The 21,454-nt window shown below is 34.6% G+C and overlaps 1 protein-coding gene across 1 annotated transcript in view; it reads right to left on the bottom strand.

The window, feature by feature from the left end:
- The window catches only part of LOC137405879 (ATP-binding cassette sub-family C member 5-like), a 50,171-nt gene extending 29,794 nt beyond the window's left edge, over positions 1-20,377 (bottom strand). Inside the window, exons 1-4 of the mRNA XM_068092319.1 lie at positions 20,199-20,377; positions 18,178-18,336; positions 14,657-14,815; positions 8,185-8,332 (exon numbers count right to left, since the gene is read on the bottom strand). Of these exons, the coding sequence (XP_067948420.1) occupies positions 8,185-8,332; positions 14,657-14,815; positions 18,178-18,336; positions 20,199-20,200 (468 nt within the window). The 5' untranslated portion in view covers positions 20,201-20,377. The remainder of the gene's footprint in view (positions 1-8,184; positions 8,333-14,656; positions 14,816-18,177; positions 18,337-20,198) is intronic.
- Positions 20,378-21,454: the final 1,077 nt, after the last annotated feature.

Below are 21,454 nucleotides of genomic sequence, written 5' to 3'. Positions count from 1 at the left end.
GGTAAAATATATAGCAGATAATAATTAGTCTTACAGAATACTGTTATTACTGTAAAATCTGTGATTAAATTTGTTATGCGTAAACCTGAAGGACAAATAATTTCGCTAGTTTTTCATCAGAGCCATCAACGCAACACCAAAGATATGGCCACATGTGACAATTTTATCGTTAGTTCTGACCGAAATTACGAAATCAACGAAAAACAGAATTATTCAGCCGGAATTCACAGAATTGTCAGAGCTGCGCATGCACACCGAAATCGTCGACGAAACGCTTTCAACTGGCTAAACAAATTATTAGCGAGCACGATTCTAGCAGCTTTAGCAATTTATATAGTCCAAGACATTTATTACGACACACAATAAAGTACCAGCGCAACTCAACATAGTACATACGATGCAGCTGCCTAAATTGCGCTATTGTTGGTTTTTATCGTTTGGACAGCATGGCTACAATCGTTTCTCTTTTAATAATAACAATTTCTTTTTGGCAGCAAAAGTGCCGTTGTAAAAAGAGTTGCCATCTTTAGCGTAATCAAGTCAGTGCATCATACTTACTACGGCAAATCGCGTTAATATTTTTCTTGCGCGTCGCGTTATGTGTTTTGGACTATGGTACATAAATTGCGAAAGCTGCTAGAATGGTGCTATCTAATAATTTGTTTAGCCAATTAAAAGCGTTTCGTCAACGATTTCGGTGTGCATGTACAGCTCTGACAATTCTGTGAATTTCGGCCGAATAATTCTGTGTTTTTCGTTGATTTTGTGATTTCGGTCAGAATCAACGATAAAATTGTCACGTGTGGCCATACCTTTACACTGGTTTCTTAAAAAATGTTAGCTTCATGTAGATTGTAGGCCATGCAACCATCTTTACCGAACATCACTAAATAAAACTACATACAATTGGCAATTTTACAGAACCTCTGGAAACTTAATAAATACTAAGCATTCTTGCTGGGATTTTGAAATGAACTTCAAGTAAAGCAAACACTAAATTAATTTCTATAAGCTCAACATTGGTCTGAGGTGAATAAAGCATTTCCTACTGTAGACATCTATTGATGACTGTTTCACAGTTGAACCAAAAGTTAGCAATCTTGGGTAGAACTTAGTTGATCGTGTGCAATAGTTAAAAATAATACAATTGAAAACACTGTTGTAAAAAACTGGAACAATGAAAGGAATTAGGTAGCTGACACTGGAAACGACACCTGCTGTTATACGCCGACATGTGACTGATAAACAAGCAAGATAAAGAATGCACTCCATTCACAGTTAAATACAACAAGAATTAAATAAACCATCTGTCCTAAAGCCATGTAAATTTATGCCTGGGGCTTACGGAAACATCATGTTAACATGAATAATAAGTAAATTATTGTTTCCGAACGCTTAGAAAAACTTGAACTACCATTGAAGTCCAATAATGCGCTAATAACAAGGTTGACAAACACACCTCCCTGTGATAACCAATAGAAAACATCTACCATAAAACAAGCTAGATACTGTTTAAAACGAAAAATATTTTATCAAAATTTTTTACAGAGAAGATTAAAGCTAGAAATGCTGCTGAGTGTGTTCAAATAGAATACTTATGAAATCTAATGGTAGCTGTATGACAAATGGCTTTATGTTGTTGGGTCTATCGACTACGGCATGACAGTTATAAAAGGTCAATTTCAAACAGTCCAGTCGCTTAACAGGTTTGAATATTGAAAGATTTTAGAATTGTAAATGTGCATTAATGTATGGGTTTGCTGCTTAAAATGGTGTGGTTGTTCGATGGCATGCACTCAGCTTTGCTTCGAAACACTTGGCAAAGCTAGACAAGTGTCAGCGAGTGTCCGCGTAACTCATTTGCTCACAGCATCGCTATGAACCTATGGCCATGTCTGCCAGTCATGTTCCGGTAAGTTCTCTCATGGCAACCAGATGTATAATCATATTCTTATGTGAGCTGACATCGACTATTTTTCTATGACATGGATGATGCGCAGTTGGAATTGTGTGCACATTTAGTTGCCGAGCGCTAAGTCTTTCAATGGACATTCGCGTGATACGGATAATGCAGGTGTTGTGTTAAAAAATGTAAGAATTTCTATATTATCAGAAGTCATGGCAACGAATTCAGAACTACTCAAATTGACATAAAAACAACTGAAGCGTGGAAAATGTTTAAAATGGAATAGCTTGCGAAGCATGTTCTTGCATATCATTTAGATGAGCCATTTCCATCTTTCGCAAGCATGAAGCACTTGGTAAAATTTGAGAGTACCAAAATTGCTTTCACTTGTGGATCTGTACCGTTTCCATCTCGCAGATGACGCAAAATTGTGGACTAACCGCGTCATGGAGACATAATGATGACACTGCCAGAGGACAGTCAATGACTGTATACTTCGCAACGTCAACAGAATGCAAGAGCTTGGAAGAGACCCGGTTCAAATTGGTTCACATATAAGCAAGATGCCAAGCCCAGAACACTCAACAGAATCTGCGAGGAAGATACTAATGGACATATGCATAACAAAATGATAGTAAATCAGTCAAGGACAGAAACACTTCCAGGGTTGAGACAAGGCTGCCATCGTTGAGTGACAATGGCTTATGATTGCGGGGAAATCTCAATGACATATATCATGGTATTACATGATATATGTTATTATATATGTCATTTGTCATGACATATGTCATAAAGCCTGTTTATCATGTAAAACATGATAAACAGGCTTTATGAATTTGACTTAAGCATGGTTCCCATATACGCCGCACTTGCCGGCGACAGCACCGCAGGGCTATCAGCGGTGTAATGTGCACCTACACGCCGAGTACCGCCGATCAACGCAAGAGTTCAGCGCTGTTCAATTTTCGCGAATAGTCGCAGGCAAAACCTCCCTAAAATGTATTGTACAGGTGAAGGCTAGCATTTTTGAGACAGCATAGCTGGCGGCCATTTTCATGCGATCACCAGCGATGCAGCTTTATGTGAACATTAGCCACCACGCCTTGGGCGGCAAGTGTTTTGCTGCGCAAGATTGCCGCTGGGGTCTTGCCTTCGATATGGGAACCAGGTTTTAGAATCAACAGCAAATCAGTGTAATGCAATTAGCTGGCGGAATCTTGCGAGACAGTCCAATACCTGCGCAAATGACAATGTAGAGAAACGAGGCAAAAGCGAGTGTGCGGCAGAATAATGTCAAGCAGAGCATGATGCTGTAGTAGGACTTGAGGAGACGACTATCCTCGGGTCCAAAGATGACTATAGGCCGAAGAAAAAAGCCCTGTAATTTCACATGAGGTTAATAATATAGCGTGTCAGACCGATTTGAAACCAGTTAGCATTTACTGCTAAACAATAGTAATAATAACAGTGTACAGTGCTGATGCTTCTGACTAGACAACTAGGGCAAAAAGTAGAAATATCAAAGCTGCTTCAACTAAATGAGAGTTGCGTTAGTCAGCAATTTTACGAGAGATACAGCAAAAAGATGTGAGAAATTATATGCTTTTTTATTATGTGAAATTTTATACAGATTTTCTAACAATTTACTAATTTTCCAACAAAAGAACAGTTTTTTATTCTACTGTTATCATTGATTGTATAAGGTGTAAGGTTATATTTGATGTCCCAATATAAAGCTATGTTCAACTGGTTTGGCTGGTAAGAACAACAGCTATTAGTAACCAATTGGAGACAAGAACAAAAGAAAACCAGGTCAAGGCCTAGCTACACGAACCAATGAAATGCATCGACGATGCGCAGGGCAGATATTTGGACTACTATTTGCAAATAAATGCATCGTCGTGTTAATAAATAGATTGCCCAATGAGCATCGATATCATTCACATGAAGCCAGTGTCGTTCTTGCTGTATTTTCAGATGGCTTATTAAGGTATCGACTGGATATTTCTTAAATATCAGCAAAGATTTGTGATGATAATAGCGTTTGTGTAACTATTTATATTGTTATATTTTGTTCAGAAAAAAATGCTCTATTTTAATGATGAAAACAGGTAAGTACAAAAATGCTCTATTTTAATGATGGAAAAAGGTAAGTACAAAAATGCTCTATTTTAATGATGGAAAAAGGTAAGTATCAAAAATGCTATATTTTAATGATGAAAACAGGTAAGTATCAAAAATGCTCTATTTTAATGATGAAAACAGGTAAGTACAAAATGCTCTCAAGTTTCTAATATACATTCGAACAACAAAAGATTTCAACATTTAATTTCCAAAAGAAATATCTGAATTGTACTCAGTGCTCCAATTTGTAGATGTCATATAGCTATTACAAAAATAATATTTTTCCATGTATAAATAGTTGTCTCTGTGAAGCCCTGTTGTCATCAGTTCATAAGCCAAACTTGGATTACATGGGAAATGAATTAAATTGAATTACCTTAGCCAATCACAGCTGTGTCAGTTTTAACTCTATTGGCATAGACCAACAGGTTTGTTAATGAAACAATGGTATTTGTTGCAGTTTGTTACATCGGAAACAAATAAAACTAAATTGAGATCGCTACAATAAACTGTTATAATGAATTACAGTAGCGTCGGTTCTGACGCGGATCAACATGTCGGATCAACATGCCGGTTGATGAAACTACCCATACCGAGGCATTAGACATCAGTCTACATTCCCATTGCAACAAACTTGTGATGTTCAGGTGTCATACCATCGATATATCAATAGCATAACTCATTGTTCGTAGAATAGAAGCCTGGACATGATACAGGGTGTGCCCAGCTTAGCCAGCAACCTGTTATATTGCTTGTATCAAACCGCTACTGGAATAAACATGGAACCCTGATAAGTGAACCACACCTGAGACTTATGATATTTTTATATACATATTTGAAAACCAGCTACGCAGTGTCCTTCACACGTCACACCTAGACACTGCAATATCTCATTGAACAATAAAACATTACATTAGTGACAAACCAAAGTCTGTCACATAGTATGTAAACAAACCACATGTTTATTGTACAACTAAAAATCTCTGTTTACATTCTACATGTAGATAATAGAACAGTTCCAAATACTATAGCAACTGCTCTTCTTCAATCACGTATGCAACATAGGGTCATAAGGCAAGGGGTGAAGTCAAGGTGAAGAAATCAAACAGAAGCATTCCGTTGTTGCGATTGCTTTAGTCACAGTTTGAAAAGATAATTGTGAGAAAAAAGGCCAGAGGTTCAAGTATGAGAAAGATACACGTAGATTCAAAAATATTACCAATAATTACACAAATATAAGTCGACCAAAAACTGTTTCTGATTTTTTGTTTCCCATTGCCGGCAATGATATATAGGCAATACTTATATATAATATATATACAGTATTTATATAATATTTATTTAATATATACAATATTAAATAAATATATAATATTTATTTACAATAAAGGGCGACTGCTACTACCTCCTGATTTTAAACATAACCAATCCTTACGTTTCTTGTTATTTCATGGAAGCACAATAATGTGTATAATTTACATTATTTCCATTACAAAGAAATAATGTGTATAAGTGTTTTTAGACCAGTTCGTTTCGACCAATTGAAGATTGTTTGTTACAAAATGCATTTCTATAAACTTGCATGATTAGCACGAATAAGAAATAAACCGAATCTCATATACAGTTAACATTAAGATAATAAAGTGTTTTTCCATACATTTAAAACAAAATGGAAAGAGGAATTGAAAACTTTTTTATTACAAAACAAAAATTCCTACCAGCCATGAGCGACCAAAAAGATAACAAAGGGTTGCTGTACCGACTGTGACCTAAATACTTTAGTTGCTAGAACAATTTAAAGAAAGTATTGTAAGCAATAAAGCAAATGAAGTTTATGTGAGGCTGATACGAAATTTTTGATAACTTCACGAAACTTCCCTTTTTTGTCATAATTCTGAAATATTAGCACTAATCAAATTGCGTGTATCTATTTGGATGTGACTAGACAGGAGATGACAACCTGTCACTTATTGTCAATTCAAAGTTGCTAGTCACACAACTCACTCATCAAGACTTATATCCTGTTCGTGCCAACATATCAGCTGACTGACACATCGAGTCACCACACAAAACTCACGGTTTCTCTTTCATCTCAGAGCAAGTTTTGTTTTGAATTTCACAATCCTATAATGACTAAGGATTGTTCACGTACACATTTAAAATACTAACTGCAGGTGGCGTGAGTATCAGCAGCCCCAGCCTTGTTCTCCTCTAACTCTGAGGCTATAACCTCTACTAAGTATTTTGACATACATAAAATGTTTGAGGTAACATTCTACAGCATTAAGTACAACAACTGCTAAAAGGATGTGCCGGATGCCTTAGTTAAGGAGACTCCCAGGGAATATCCTTCACGCCTGGCTAGCATGATAACAAAGTCTCATGACCCGTATGCTTGCCAAGAAATCTAACATCTAACAACTAACTTATCGCAAAACTTTCAATCTACAATGTCATGCTACAACAAACATGAGTGTTATACATAAAATACATTGAAACAGCAACATTGTGACTTACTTTTACTTTACACCATACGTATATGATGGTTTTGGCAATATAGGAGACGGACAGTGCATAGTTTCGTAGGTGACAAATATACACAGCTAATTCAACTTTAGACTACAAGAAACTTATATTAAAATCAGCTATTTATTTTTTGTAATGTACGATATTTTTCGATTCATATTTAATTGTCGTGTCCAGCCTCTTCGCTTTAACTTCTAACAAACTTTCATTTATTTGCATCATTTTTTTGTCCTTCCTACAGTTACTAGCTTGGGAAATTATTTAAAGAACTTGTAAAAAAAAATTACTGCTGTTTCTATATTAAATTTTGCTCTATAAAAAGCACTCCTTTCCTCATTTTATAGGCATTACTCCAACATTAGATAGTTTTCCTGAGAGCCATCATCGTAAAACTGGCAACAGAAAGTATGAAATTTTAGATTATATATTTTATTTAAAATATATGTTTTCTATTATTTGACTCAAAACAGAACTATGCACCAGTAAACTGTTTATACGTCGATGGACAAAACTCTAATGTTTCCGACAATTTTGGATGATGTTTGTTGATAAATAATTTGAGTTTCGAGACACATGTTTGCTCAATTTCTGCATCGTATGTCAAAGTGATAAGTCGAGATTCGCTGTATATAAATACCCTAAGATCTCCTTTGCTACAGTTAAAAACTACACATTGTTTGAACAGGATATTTTTTAGCTTTTATCATACCGAGAGCCGCGATTAGAGTCAATTTCATCACTAGATTGGTACACTAATCTTTACTATAATATGAGCCGTGTTTACCGCTCTAGTCGACTGCGTTAGTCGAGTACCATGATGTGACGCGGAATAATTCTACAGATACCTATCATACGTAACGATGTCTCCCAGCTCACCGGACTGCCACGAGCTGCTAGCTGTAATAATGGATACGAGCCGCGCGAATGGCGCTGAATGGTGCAAGTTTGAATCCTGTTTATAGCAATCTTTTATCTTAAACAGCAAGCGTGTCGGAAGAGCGTGACACATCACAAATGAACCGACCACAAACTATCGCATTAACATACAGATTTTTAGTTTTGTTAGTAAGTTAAACATCAAAAACTTTTGGCTGATGCTGTCTCTTAGAAGACTGACTACAACGAGCTGATGAGTCTTCTAATTACTTTAAAAACACATTTCAACGAAAGCTTACACTATATGAATTTAAATGACACGCAGTTTCATTTATACATCAGTTTTGACACAAAGTATGTAGGAATGAAAATCAAGGATGCCCATAATTCAAATCATTAGAATATGAAGCAAATATATAGCTTCATGTAAAATGAATAACACTGTTGAAAGTGTTGCTAAGATATCACAGTAAACATTACAGAGTGTGACAGCAACTCACGCCTTCTCCTCACATTACGCATAGTATTTCTATTACATATCACTAGCGTGTGAACAATATTATAAGCTGCTCGACAACGATGTTGAACTTAGCACAAACATCAGAAAGTGCTAGATACACTCTATGAGTAGTCAAACAAAGCAGCATTACCCATGACTTCTATGCAGTCAGCTTTCCCCACTGCTCAAGCCTTCCTACCTAACTTTGGTATAAGGTAATTACGAGAGACAGCAGTCAGCAAGCCGATCTTACCGGGCCGATAATAGCGAACCCTGAGAAGAGCAACGTCAACAACATGGCAACTATGAGACGGGTTAGTATCATCCGCACAATAGCCCGACCGACTGATGCTTTCTCTTTCCCATGCTTTTTTAACTCCTCATTCCAAAACCTTTCAAAGCTGAAATGAATGAACAGTGAGAATAGAATAGAATACAGCCAAGTGAATAAGAAAAGTCAATAGTTGAGTCCCCCTTTGACCAAAAACCAGAATCTTATGATGACAAACTTTTAACCGCTTATTATCACTATAACTGATTACAAAATGTATTAGTATGATAGATGTATTAGTATAACAGATGTATTAGTATAATAGATGTGTTAGTATAATAGATGTATTAGTATAACAGATGTATTAGTATAATAGATGTATTAGTATAATATATGTATTAGTATAATAGATGTATTAGTATAATAGATGTATTAGTATAATAGATGTATTAGTATAATATATGTATTAGTATAACAGATGTATTAGTATAATAGATGTATTAGTATAATATATGTATTAGTATAATAGATGTATTAGTATAATAGATGTATTAGTATAATAGATGTATTAGTATAATAGATGTGTTAGTATAACAGATGTATTAGTATAACAGATGTATTAGTATAATAGATGTATTAGTATAATAGATGTATTAGTATAATAGATGTATTAGTATAATAGATGTATTAGTATAATAGATGTGTTAGTATAACAGATGTATTAGTATAATAGATGTATTAGTATAATAGATGTGTTAGTATAACAGATGTATTAGTATAACAGATGTGTTAGTATAACAGATGTATTAGTATAATAGATGTGTTAGTATAATAGATGTATTAGTATAACAGATGTATTAGTATAATAGATGTATTAGTATAATAGATGTGTTAGTATAATAGATGTATTAGTATAATAGATGTATTAGTATAATAGATGTATTAGTATAATAGATGTATTAGTATAATAGATGTATTAGTATAATAGATGTATTAGTATAATAGATGTATTAGTATAATAGATGTATTAGTATAATATATGTATTAGTATAATAGATGTATTAGTATAATAGATGTATTAGTATAATAGATGTATTAGTATAATAGATGTGTTAGTATAACAGATGTATTAGTATAACAGATGTATTAGTATAACAGATGTATTAGTATAATAGATGTATTAGTATAACAGATGTATTAGTATAATAGATGTATTAGTATAATAGATGTGTTAGTATAACAGATGTATTAGTATAATAGATGTATTAGTATAATAGATGTGTTAGTATAACAGATGTATTAGTATAACAGATGTGTTAGTATAACAGATGTATTAGTATAATAGATGTGTTAGTATAATAGATGTATTAGTATAACAGATGTATTAGTATAACAGATGTATTAGTATAACAGATGTATTAGTATAACAGATGTATTAGTATAACAGATGTATTAGTATAATAGATGTATTAGTATAATATATGTATTAGTATAATAGATGTGTTAGTATAATAGATGTGTTAGTATAATAGATGTATTAGTATAATAGATGTATTAGTATAATAGATGTATTAGTATAATAGATGTATTAGTATAATAGATGTATTAGTATAATAGATGTATTAGTATAATAGATGTATTAGTATAATAGATGTATTAGTATAATAGATGTATTAGTATAATATATGTATTAGTATAATAGATGTATTAGTATAATAGATGTATTAGTATAATAGATGTATTAGTATAATAGATGTATTAGTATAATATATGTATTAGTATAATAGATGTATTAGTATAATATATGTATTAGTATAATATATGTATTAGTATAATAGATGTGTTAGTATAACAGATGTATAAGTATAATAGATGTATTAGTATAACAGATGTGTTAGTATAACAGATGTATTAGTATAACAGATGTATTAGTATAACAGATGTATTAGTATAATAGATGTATTAGTATAATATATGTATTAGTATAATAGATGTGTTAGTATAATAGATGTATTAGTATAATATATGTATTAGTATAATAGATGTATTAGTATAATAGATGTATTAGTATAACAGATGTATTAGTATAACAGATGTGTTAGTATAACAGATGTATTAGTATAACAGATGTATTAGTATAACAGATGTATTAGTATAATAGATGTATTAGTATAATATATGTATTAGTATAATAGATGTATTAGTATAATAGATGTATTAGTATAATATATGTATTAGTATAATAGATGTGTTAGTATAATAGATGTATTAGTATAATATATGTATTAGTATAATAGATGTGTTAGTATAATATATGTATTAGTATAATAGATGTATTAGTATAATATATGTATTAGTATAATAGATGTGTTAGTATAATAGATGTATTAGTATAATAGATGTATTAGTATAATATATGTATTAGTATAATAGATGTGTTAGTATAATAGATGTATTAGTATAATATATGTATTAGTATAATAGATGTGTTAGTATAATAGATGTATTAGTATAATATATGTATTAGTATAATAGATGTGTTAGTATAATAGATGTATTAGTATAATATATGTATTAGTATAATAGATGTATTAGTATAATAGATGTATTAGTATAATATATGTATTAGTATAATAGATGTATTAGTATAATAGATGTATTAGTATAATATATGTATTAGTATAATAGATGTGTTAGTATAATATATGTATTAGTATAATATATGTATTAGTATAATAGATGTGTTAGTATAATAGATGTATTAGTATAATATATGTATTAGTATAATAGATGTATTAGTATAATAGATGTATTAGTATAACAGATGTATTAGTATAATAGATGTATTAGTATAATATATGTATTAGTATAATAGATGTGTTAGTATAACAGATGTATTAGTATAATATATGTATTAGTATAATATATGTATTAGTATAATAGATGTGTTAGTATAATAGATGTATTAGTATAATATATGTATTAGTATAATAGATGTATTAGTATAATAGATGTATTAGTATAATATATGTATTAGTATAATAGATGTGTTAGTATAATATATGTATTAGTATAATATATGTATTAGTATAATAGATGTATTAGTATAATATATGTATTAGTATAATAGATGTGTTAGTATAATATATGTATTAGTATAATAGATGTATTAGTATAATAGATGTATTAGTATAACAGATGTATTAGTATAACAGATGTATTAGTATAATGTGTTAGTATAATATTATTACTTAAAGGTTGACTTGCAACAAAATTCACATTACAGTTATTTGGTATCAAAAGATTCACCATGTCCTACTCTGTTGCGTTGTAAGTGCCAAATACAGTCAAACATGGATAACTCGCCCACGGATAGCTCGAACACATGGTTAATTCGAACGGTTTCTTTGGTCCGTTCCCACGTAATGATGAATTGCTATAGATAACTCGAACTCAACACTGTTAATTCGAACTGTTTTCTTGCTTTTTGCCCAACAGTTACCGAAACGGTTGTTATCGCTTTAGAAAATCACTTTATTCAAAGCCATAGAGGTAAACCTCATCTTTTCGTAATTCATAAGCGTCGTTATTACCACCATCGGCAAAATATTTTTGTCAACGACTTTTCTAAAGGTTTGGTCAAATTTGATTTATACCAAACATCCGCTTAGCGATCGCCCTTCGGAAGCAAGGTGATGGGTCTACCCTGTTGTTTTTGTTTTGTGTATGCGTGGCGAAAATCCTTGAGTGCGTGACCCGGCTAGCCCGTGATGAATAGTTTTCCGACGTTGATTCCGTGTTGAATCAACGTCAGAATGTTGAATGTTTAAAACGTCTTAAAAATTGTTGCAATTAAACGTATACGTTGTCTTAGCTAAAAAAACTATTCATCGTTTGACCTAAACACAGAATACGTGTGTACATTCAATAAGTATCCATTCAAAAAGCGTGAGTGATATACAATGTACCGTAAAACCTCGTAAAACTTCTAATTGAACTGCCTCGGAGTGTTGCTCTTAACGAATCCCAGGTAAAGTAAGCTAATCTTTGCATAAACTTCAAGAAAAATCGGCAAAATTGATCGTGGGTAAAACGCTCAAAAGAAAAGATGTCTTTTCTTTTGACCATTTCAACAACGATCAAGTTTTGCCAATGTCAATCTAAAAAACGTCCTGGCAATAACATCACCTCAAACAACAAACCAATCTCAAGTGATAGAAAAATCTCTATACTTTTTGATAAAAACGTTTTAAACTTTACATTAGAAGCATTTAATTTGAAACAAGCCATTTGTGCTTTTGATTTATATTATAGTTTGTATATGTACATGTATCTACTAATAAATAAGTAAATACATGGACTTGTGACAGTGCTCTGATAACTTGAACGCTCTGATAATTCGAACACTTTTGCTCGGTCCCGTGAAGTTCGAGTTATCCATGTTTGACTGTATGTGGAAATGTGATTACAAGCTCTTAAAAGCTCAAAAACGAAAAGTCGCCGTAGATTGGAATCTCTTTATTTCAATGATGTAACCACGAAATTTGGTTATCGGCTTGTCACGTATGTTCTCACGTGAATTGAAAGGCCATTACAAAGCTCAATATAAAACTTATCGTAGTACTAGTTTATGACAAACACTTCGGGTTTCACCGAAGACCCCGTATCAAATATAGATGCTCGCTACTTTACAGTTTTGTTTCGGCATTATTCAATCGTCAAGTCGTAATCTGATCATGTGACCCAATACTTCGCAAATAGATTTTGCAGCACTTTTCAATTATCACAGGTGACCAACAGGCTCGTCATGATTATCAGACAATGATATGTACTCCTTTGAGCTAAGGTTAAAAAGTTTAACGATTTTTTACGGTAAGTTATAAGATATCAGTGCTAAACGTGACAGCACTACAATGACGATAAAACAGACGCGTAAGAACAATAGACATAGTTTTATTGAATGGGTGAAGAATATTTGTAAAAATATTTCGACGAACAAGGTTGCAAGAAAGTGTAAACAGAAACCATCTCTCACAACTACATCACATTTGAGCCGTTTCAGAAAGGGAATCCAAACTACGGCGGCCTCGTGTGGCTGCGATTTTCTGTTCGTTTTTGAGCTTTTAAGAGCTTGTAATCACCTTTCCACATATTTTGCACCTACAACACAACAGAGTAAGACATGGTGAATCTTTTCATATCAAATAACGGTAATGTGAATTTTGTTGCAAGTCAACCTTTAAGTCAGTTTGATCAGGAATGTACATGAATTTGGAAAAGTCTATAACAGACAATGAGAAGTACTATTGTTGATTACATATAACAGACTATAAGAAGTACTATTGTTGATTACATATAACAGATTATAAGTACTATTGTTGATTAAATATAACAGACTATAATATGTACTATTGTTGATTACATATAACAGACTATGAGAAGTACTATTGTTGATTACATATAACAGACTATGAGAAGTACTATTGTTGATTACATATAACAGATTATAAGAAGTACTATTGTTGATTAAATATAACAGACTATAATATGTACTATTGTTGATTACATATAACAGACTATGAGAAGTACTATTGTTGATTACATATAACAGACTATAAGAAGTACTATTGTTGATTACATATAACAGACTATAAGAAGTACTATTGTTGATTAAATGAACGCAATTAAATCTGACGATTTGTTGTCTATACATTACATGATTATAACTAATAATCTGGATACTTTATGGACAGTAGAATCCGCTGAGATAGGTGGAATAGTCATATTAGAATTGGCTCATACGCTAAACCTGTACCTGTCCAGGATACATTAGATATAATGATACCTACATGAGAATATTAACTTGTCAGCAATAGAAGGCAAGCTTTACGTATTATAACCACTGGCTCATCGCTTATAGTAATGCTCTTAGATACTAACTCTTGGTGTGAACACAATACATATGTATAGCTACATGTCAGACCGTTCACACGAGCCCCTCAAATACACTTTCTTTATCACGCTTTTTATGATGATGACAATTTTACAGCAGAAAAACAATTGAAAAAATGATGAGTTACCCAGACATGTTCACCAGAATTCGTCAGTGCACTTACTAGTCAGTTACTATATAATAATAGGCTCCAGTTCCCACAGCAGCCTATGTACAAGTTAATATCTCACTAATCTCATCTTATATTAACTCTCTATTGTAGAGCGGTAAAGCATAAATCAATGGACTGCCTTCAAGTATGAGTGTAGCTAGTAACTTCTACTACTAGGAGGGTGCATTCCCTATGACGTTATGCTACATGAGCTCCGCTCGTAGAAATGCCCATCAACAGATTACATACAGGAGGGCCTGATGCATTTTGCATGTATGAACTTTGAGCATGATGGAATCCAGCAAAGCATATTACCGAGCCATTTAAGTAAATATGGTGAAATTGAGTACCTTTGAGAGTTGTAATCCGCCGAGTCTTTCCACGGGGTGTCATACAGATCGTCTTCCTTCAGACCCTTTTTATAGGCTTTATACAATATAGCTGTCGCCCAGTGTGCCACGGCAAAGTTGAATGGACCAGCTGCTATTAATGGTAATGTTTTAGGGTTTCTACAAAAAAAAAAAACATAAAACACTGCTAAAAACTTTTAAACATGCTTTTGTTACAGTCTCCAGAACGATTTGTAAAAAAGTACCTCAAGTATATTCATTCTCAGAGTTTAATCAGCAAGATAGAAAACAATAAAAGAATTTGCCACAAAAATAGTTAACATTCAATTAACAAGATCTATTTGTCCATGACACGGTGAATCTACAAGTCTTTGTCATCCACACGATAGAAATAGAAAAAATTTGCAAGTCAAGTGGGTTCTGTTACTCGCAAATTTTCAACGAGTGTTTCATTCTTGCAAAATATGGAAACGACACTTACGAATGATGCGCAAGTAAATGTTGAGCAAGCCACTCCATTTCTAACATTTCCCATACTTAATTTGTTGTTTTTCCGATTTGAGCAGTTTCACACACGCCGCTATGACCTCTGACATAGATCTTTATCATTATTTAATAAAACACCTGCGTTGATCAGCAATACGCGAATGTCCATTGAACCACTTCTCGCATGGTAACTCAACCTTCGTTGAATTACCATCTTTGGAATTGGGCACAATTCCGTGTCCGCATCATCCGCACAGCTGAAACATAATGAATGTTTCGGTCTCTAGCACGAGTCCTGCCTGCTAGGCACAGGTGTGATGCCGGTAACACTTTACTTCAAAAATAGCAAACTTGTATGAATCAGCGTTCAATACCATTATTGTCATGAAATCATTCAGCAACACATCAATGGATCCTCAATTTATCTACCCTGAAATCCAGCTAACCACAAATTTTCAAAGAGATTTAGTTCCGTGCATCTATTATAGTACTATACACAATATTTAGCTTCAAAGTAAAGGGTGATGATAAAGGTCATTCGGTGTCCTTGCGCTGGTCACTTATATTCCTTTTGTGTTTATCACTAACCATACAAACCAGACACTATTGACATGTGGTTGGCAACTGAAGAAAGCTTAGGACATTGAAGTTATTGGAAAATGATAAAGAGCATGACCTTGCAAAGTGTAAAAGCAGCTGCTGTTAGATACGCAGCTCAAGCAGCATTCCAGTGTTAACTTCTGGTGTTAACTTCTAGTGTTAACGGGAACAACATAATTCCTCACCCAGTGATAGTTCACCTATATAGAGGGAATGAAGCCGTATTCTATCAGATATGGTGATTGCTCTCTGAAGTGGCCATATTTCTATCACATAGCATCATGCAAGTAGATTTGCAGGCAGAAAGGAGAGCTTGAGTTGAAGATGTGAGTTGAAGATGAGAGGAAGCGTGTTTAGGAATGATTGATGACAGAGAAATACATGCTAACACTGAGGGTATCTCTTTGTCCCTCTCATCTTTGTAAACCTCTGATTAGTCTCTAGGGATATACATAGGAGTGCATGAATTTCTTTGTCCAGTAATTTCTTCATTATTCATGGAGGGATAACTTAATCGGAAATACCCATCTATACTGGGGCCCTTTCGGGGGCACCTTACAGAGCTATATTGGGGCTGTCCTGGGGTACCTTAAAGAGCTATATTGGGGCTGTCCTGGGGTACCTTACATAGCTATATTGGGGCCCTTCTGGGGTACCTTACAGAGCTGGCACTATATTGGGGCTATCCTGGGGTACCTTACAGAGCTATATTGGAGCCCTTCTGGGGTACCTTCCAGAGCTGGCACTCTATTGGGGCTCTCCTGGAATACCTTACAGAGCTATATTGGGGCCCCCCTGGAGTACCTTACAGAGTTGGCCACTATATTGGAGCCCTCCTGGGGTACCTTACAGCGCTATATTGGGGCCCTTCTGGGGTACCTTACAGAGCTATATTGGTCCCTCCTAGGGTACCTTACAGAGCTGGCCATGCCAGAGAGTGAATACCCAACTAGCAAACCGCCAATTTGGAATCCAATTGTAACTTCTGCAGAGCTGACAGGCACAAGTAATGCTAAGTTTTTATACAGTGGCAACGTCATGACATACCAACCCCCATATGCCTTGGCACATACATCGCTCTACTGTAGAATCGTGATCTGATTGTCGCTCAGGGTAGTATTTCGGCGCTGGCGCACCCAGGTGTCAATACGCTATCACTCTATGGAAACTTAATATAAAACAAGCCTGATTTAACCGATATCAAGTTGACATTATAGCCTGGAACATAGAAAGACCGCCAGTTTCCATTGACAACGGTTAACTAAATACAGATAATATGAGCCAGTGGAAGCAATAATACATGAATAGCTGGCTTGGACTCACCCAAAAACAAGCCCTCATATCTACATCTGTACTACACGCTACCATTCCCTAGATACCGCAAAGAGTTGCAATAAAAACGAACAACAATATTCCAACTGGTAGTTCATGCCTAAACATAAACATATGGAAGCATTTAATAATGAGTTAAATTTCTAATGCTAGACGGGAGAGCGGCTTAGAAAGAACTAATCTACTAACTGGAGTTGATAGCAGCAGCTACAGACACTATAAATTACTACTTACAGTATAAAATGGTGCTGTAAGCCGATGTTTACTACTAGCTCTACTAACACACCCTGAGTACACTTCAGGCTATATAGTCTATGCTATATTCATATGACTAGCCAGGACAAACTGATCAACTGCTTACCCAAAGGAATGCTTATATTATTCAAGGTCAATATAAAGAGATACATTAGCAGCATAACAGGGTAACAGCTAGGTAACAGATAGGATGCTGCTGGGAGTGCCTAGTGCTCATAGCCAGAGTTTTCAGGACATACACGAGTTAAATCTGATAAAGGGACTAGGAAAAGTGTTTGTCCAATCACTATATAACCACAGATATCAGTAAACATGTGATGTCACACGTACGGCTGCTAGCAAGCATCCTAGTTGCTTGTTTGGTTACATTTCAATACCAACACAATGAAAAGAATGTGTGACGTCATCAAGGATGTTAACAACTCCAAACTCTGCCAAGTGAACATATATGCTACAGACTACAGCAAACATCATCTCTGCTAGTGCCTCGAGCAATAAAATACAGCTGAAAACTGGCAACCTTGAGAACGCGGTAACAAAGACCTCTTGAACAGCAGCAAACACAAGGTCTGAATGAGAACCCTTGAAATAGACACCTTTGGAGTGAAACTACAAGATCGAAAAACAGAATAGGGTAAACTGCTAGAGCGGACGCTGTTATCACGATGACAATTTCAATAGATGATATGGTGTTACAAGCCTATGTATGACGGGAGAGGTGCATGATATGCAGAAATCCAGGCCTCCTATTCACCATCCTAGATGTGACAGCGATGAATGACAGGGGTTAATAACTGGGACAGCAATGACAAGCCATGGTAAAAGGAGAGATAAAAAAGTGTTCTTACTTGGCTGATGGTCTGCAAGGTAATAAATGTTTCCATCCTTCGTAAGCTCTATCCTCATCTGTTGGCTCGTACTCCTTCCCGGCAGCCATCATCTTCCCAACTCGAGTACCATTTACCATCTCTGGTTTTGCCTTCAGCATCTTCTCCTTCTCCTCTCCCCTATGAAAGAGACACAGTATGCAGTGCATGAGAAGCCATGGCCATCCTTTTCTACCATTGTGACAAAAATGAGTGTTTTAGGGAGTGATGTTGACTCCCTAAAAAGATGAAATTACCTTGACTGCAGGCCATATGTGGCCCAATGTGGCCTTTGTTAGAAAAAATCTTCTAATTGGTTTATTATTGGGCCTGGTCTTAACAGCTGCTCACAGTGATCATCACTCAATGATTGTATAACCCACTACACACGGCCTAACACAACTGTAGACAACGCACTGACAGGACTACAGACATACTAACAAGACTATATACATACTAACAAGACTATAGACATACTAACAGAATTATAGACATACTAACAAGACTATAGACATACTAACAGGACTATAGACATACTAACAGGACTATAGACATACTAACAGAACTATAGACATACTAACAAGACTATAATAGACATACTAACAGAACTATAGACATACTAACAGAACTATAGACATACTAACAGAACTATAATAGACATACTAACAGAACTATAATAGACATACTAATAGAACTATAGACATACTAACAAGACTATAGACATACTAACAGGACTATAGACATACTAACAGAACTATAGACATTAACAGAACTATAGACATACTAATTATAGACACGATCACAGGACTATAGATGAGTACAACAAAATTTGTCAACAGACAGATAACAGTAACAAGCATCGCTCTATGCAAAAACAGCTAGCACAAACATTGGCATGGATCGATTACGAGTCACTTTGCATTGTTCAGGACCCTTCTCAGTGGATGAGTTTGCGAATCTTTAACGCTGATAATTACCACTACATTTTATCATCTTGCACAGTCTAAGTTCAATCGGATTAATAGAATTCGTATGTAGGTGATAAGATAAATCAGCTTCTATCTATTACTCAGATTAGGTGCTGTCAAATTGAAATCAGCAAAAAACTGATATTGGTTACACACGGATTAACTGAGATAGTTTTGAAATGAAAATAAATAATGCATTTGTTCAAAATGCATTCTGTCCATGTTGTTTCATCTCAGGTCATCTGTGGTACCATATCAGTTAGGCAAATTTTCGAAACGCAAATAACCATATGATGAAATTGTCTGCGTTTTAGTACAACCGACACTAGCTTACGTGGCCTGCAGTTGAAATGTAGCGAAAGAAAGCTCTCTGAAGAAACTTGACCCTTTGACTACTAGCTGTACCTCTACAGATTGCCTAGTAAGAGCTAACTCTACTCTAAAACTCATGCATGAAAAAGTGACAAGTGAACAGAAGGGTTGAGGGAATAGTTAACACCAGTGTATTTTACAGGTCTTTGAAGAGTCTCGACAAACCTGACATTTCTTGTGCAGTTTAGTAGCGGACTGTCTAAGATTTGAGTGGATTAACTTGTCATTAAGGCAAGTTAATCCACTCAAATAAGATTCAGAACAAAACTAGGAGTTTTAGAGAGCTTATCTACTTCATTCAATGGATTAATTCATCCAGATAACTGATTTCAGATAGAAGCATGCTACCAGTGTTGGCTGACGGCTATCTCAGCAAATTATGCCAGCACACTGCTATGATTCATTATCTGCTATTCAAAGATATTTTGCAATTCCTATTATTTTGATCCTCTGTCCTACAGCTGTGTGCAGACTATACTAATTTTTGAACTAAAATATTACACAGATTTATGAAAAAACTAATTGAAACCATCTTTAAAGTCAGTCACAAGTGCAAAGAGAATTTGGAATAGGCCCAAGAGCAATGAAACATTTATTGGTATTGAAGCCACAGCATGAAATTCGACTACATCAAATAAAAATCATAACAATACAAATACTTACATAACTGGTTCTGTTGTCCACTCGTAAAAGGTGAGGAAGATAAGTTAGACGCTGTCTATAAGGAGCGCAGTGCGAGAGAGTAGACGCACCAAACACGAATGTACGGAGCATGTAGCACTGTAGGAGTATATAACCGTTCACACGAGAGATACGGTCCTATCAGAGCCTGCCGCTGGTAAGGTGACTAACTGGAACAAAAACGCGAGGAAAGCTGCAATACCGCAGGGACAAAGGATTGCATAGGGATGCTGCAGCTAGGCTACAGCCTAGCTGCTTTTATCTGGCACATGAGATGTATTGGACAAGCAACAACATCTGCTCTATCGGTGAAAGACAAATGCTTGACTCTTTGAAACTTAAGCGAAAGATCGCGTAAAATAACAAGAGTACTCTACACCTGATTTACCTGCGACCTTGTTCAGAGAAAAACCACTAATCTCGACTAGCACTTGTAAAGTGAGAGCATTGCAGTACTACACCAAATATCTACTAGGCCTACTTATCCATCTACAAACTCTAAAATCCCTTTAAAGTTTAATATTTGCATTTACTTCGTGAACTACTTCATGACAATAGAAGACTTCTAAAATCTTATGTGAGTCACGACCATGTGATGCTGTTATCTCAATAGACCTCAGTGAAAACGAGCCATAATTAGCCGCAGATAACTTATGTTACAGTACATCACAGTTATATATATCACATTTATGTTAAATTCCCTTTCACTGATGAGCTACAAGGCACCTTTAATAGACCTACCCCATCACTGTAGACTTGAATCTGTACCTAATCTACTGAATTAAAAGTCTGTATAATTGGTATCTGATATGTTTTTCAACAATTCCTCATGTATTCATGATTAATAAATTCTTAAAGACCCCGTTGGGTGATGTACAGGTGGAACTCAGTCTAGTATTGAGTAAACAATACAGCACAATTATTTTTAAGTGTCATCAAATGATTGATTGAAACCAGTGTAAGTTTTCAAGCTATGGACAAATATTCATGTAGGCCTACATTTTAGACAGTTACACGAAAACTGATGTTTCAAATGACCTGAAATTTAGTGTTTATACATAAAAGACTCCTAAACAAGATTGTGTTTAATCTGAACATGTCCTACCAGAACATTTTGTGTTATTTTTGTGTAAACGAAATGTTAATTCTAAAAAGTTATAGGTTAAGCCGAGTTGAGTAATTCAAATACTACTTAACCGCTGTTAACAGAATTATCTATAACGATCTTTGAAACGAAA

This window comes from Watersipora subatra, chromosome 10 (assembly GCF_963576615.1).
Source record: "Watersipora subatra chromosome 10, tzWatSuba1.1, whole genome shotgun sequence".
NCBI lineage: Eukaryota > Metazoa > Bryozoa > Gymnolaemata > Cheilostomatida > Watersiporidae > Watersipora > Watersipora subatra.
Note: the sequence above shows the minus strand (reverse complement) of the source record. Positions and strands in the feature narration are given on the sequence as shown.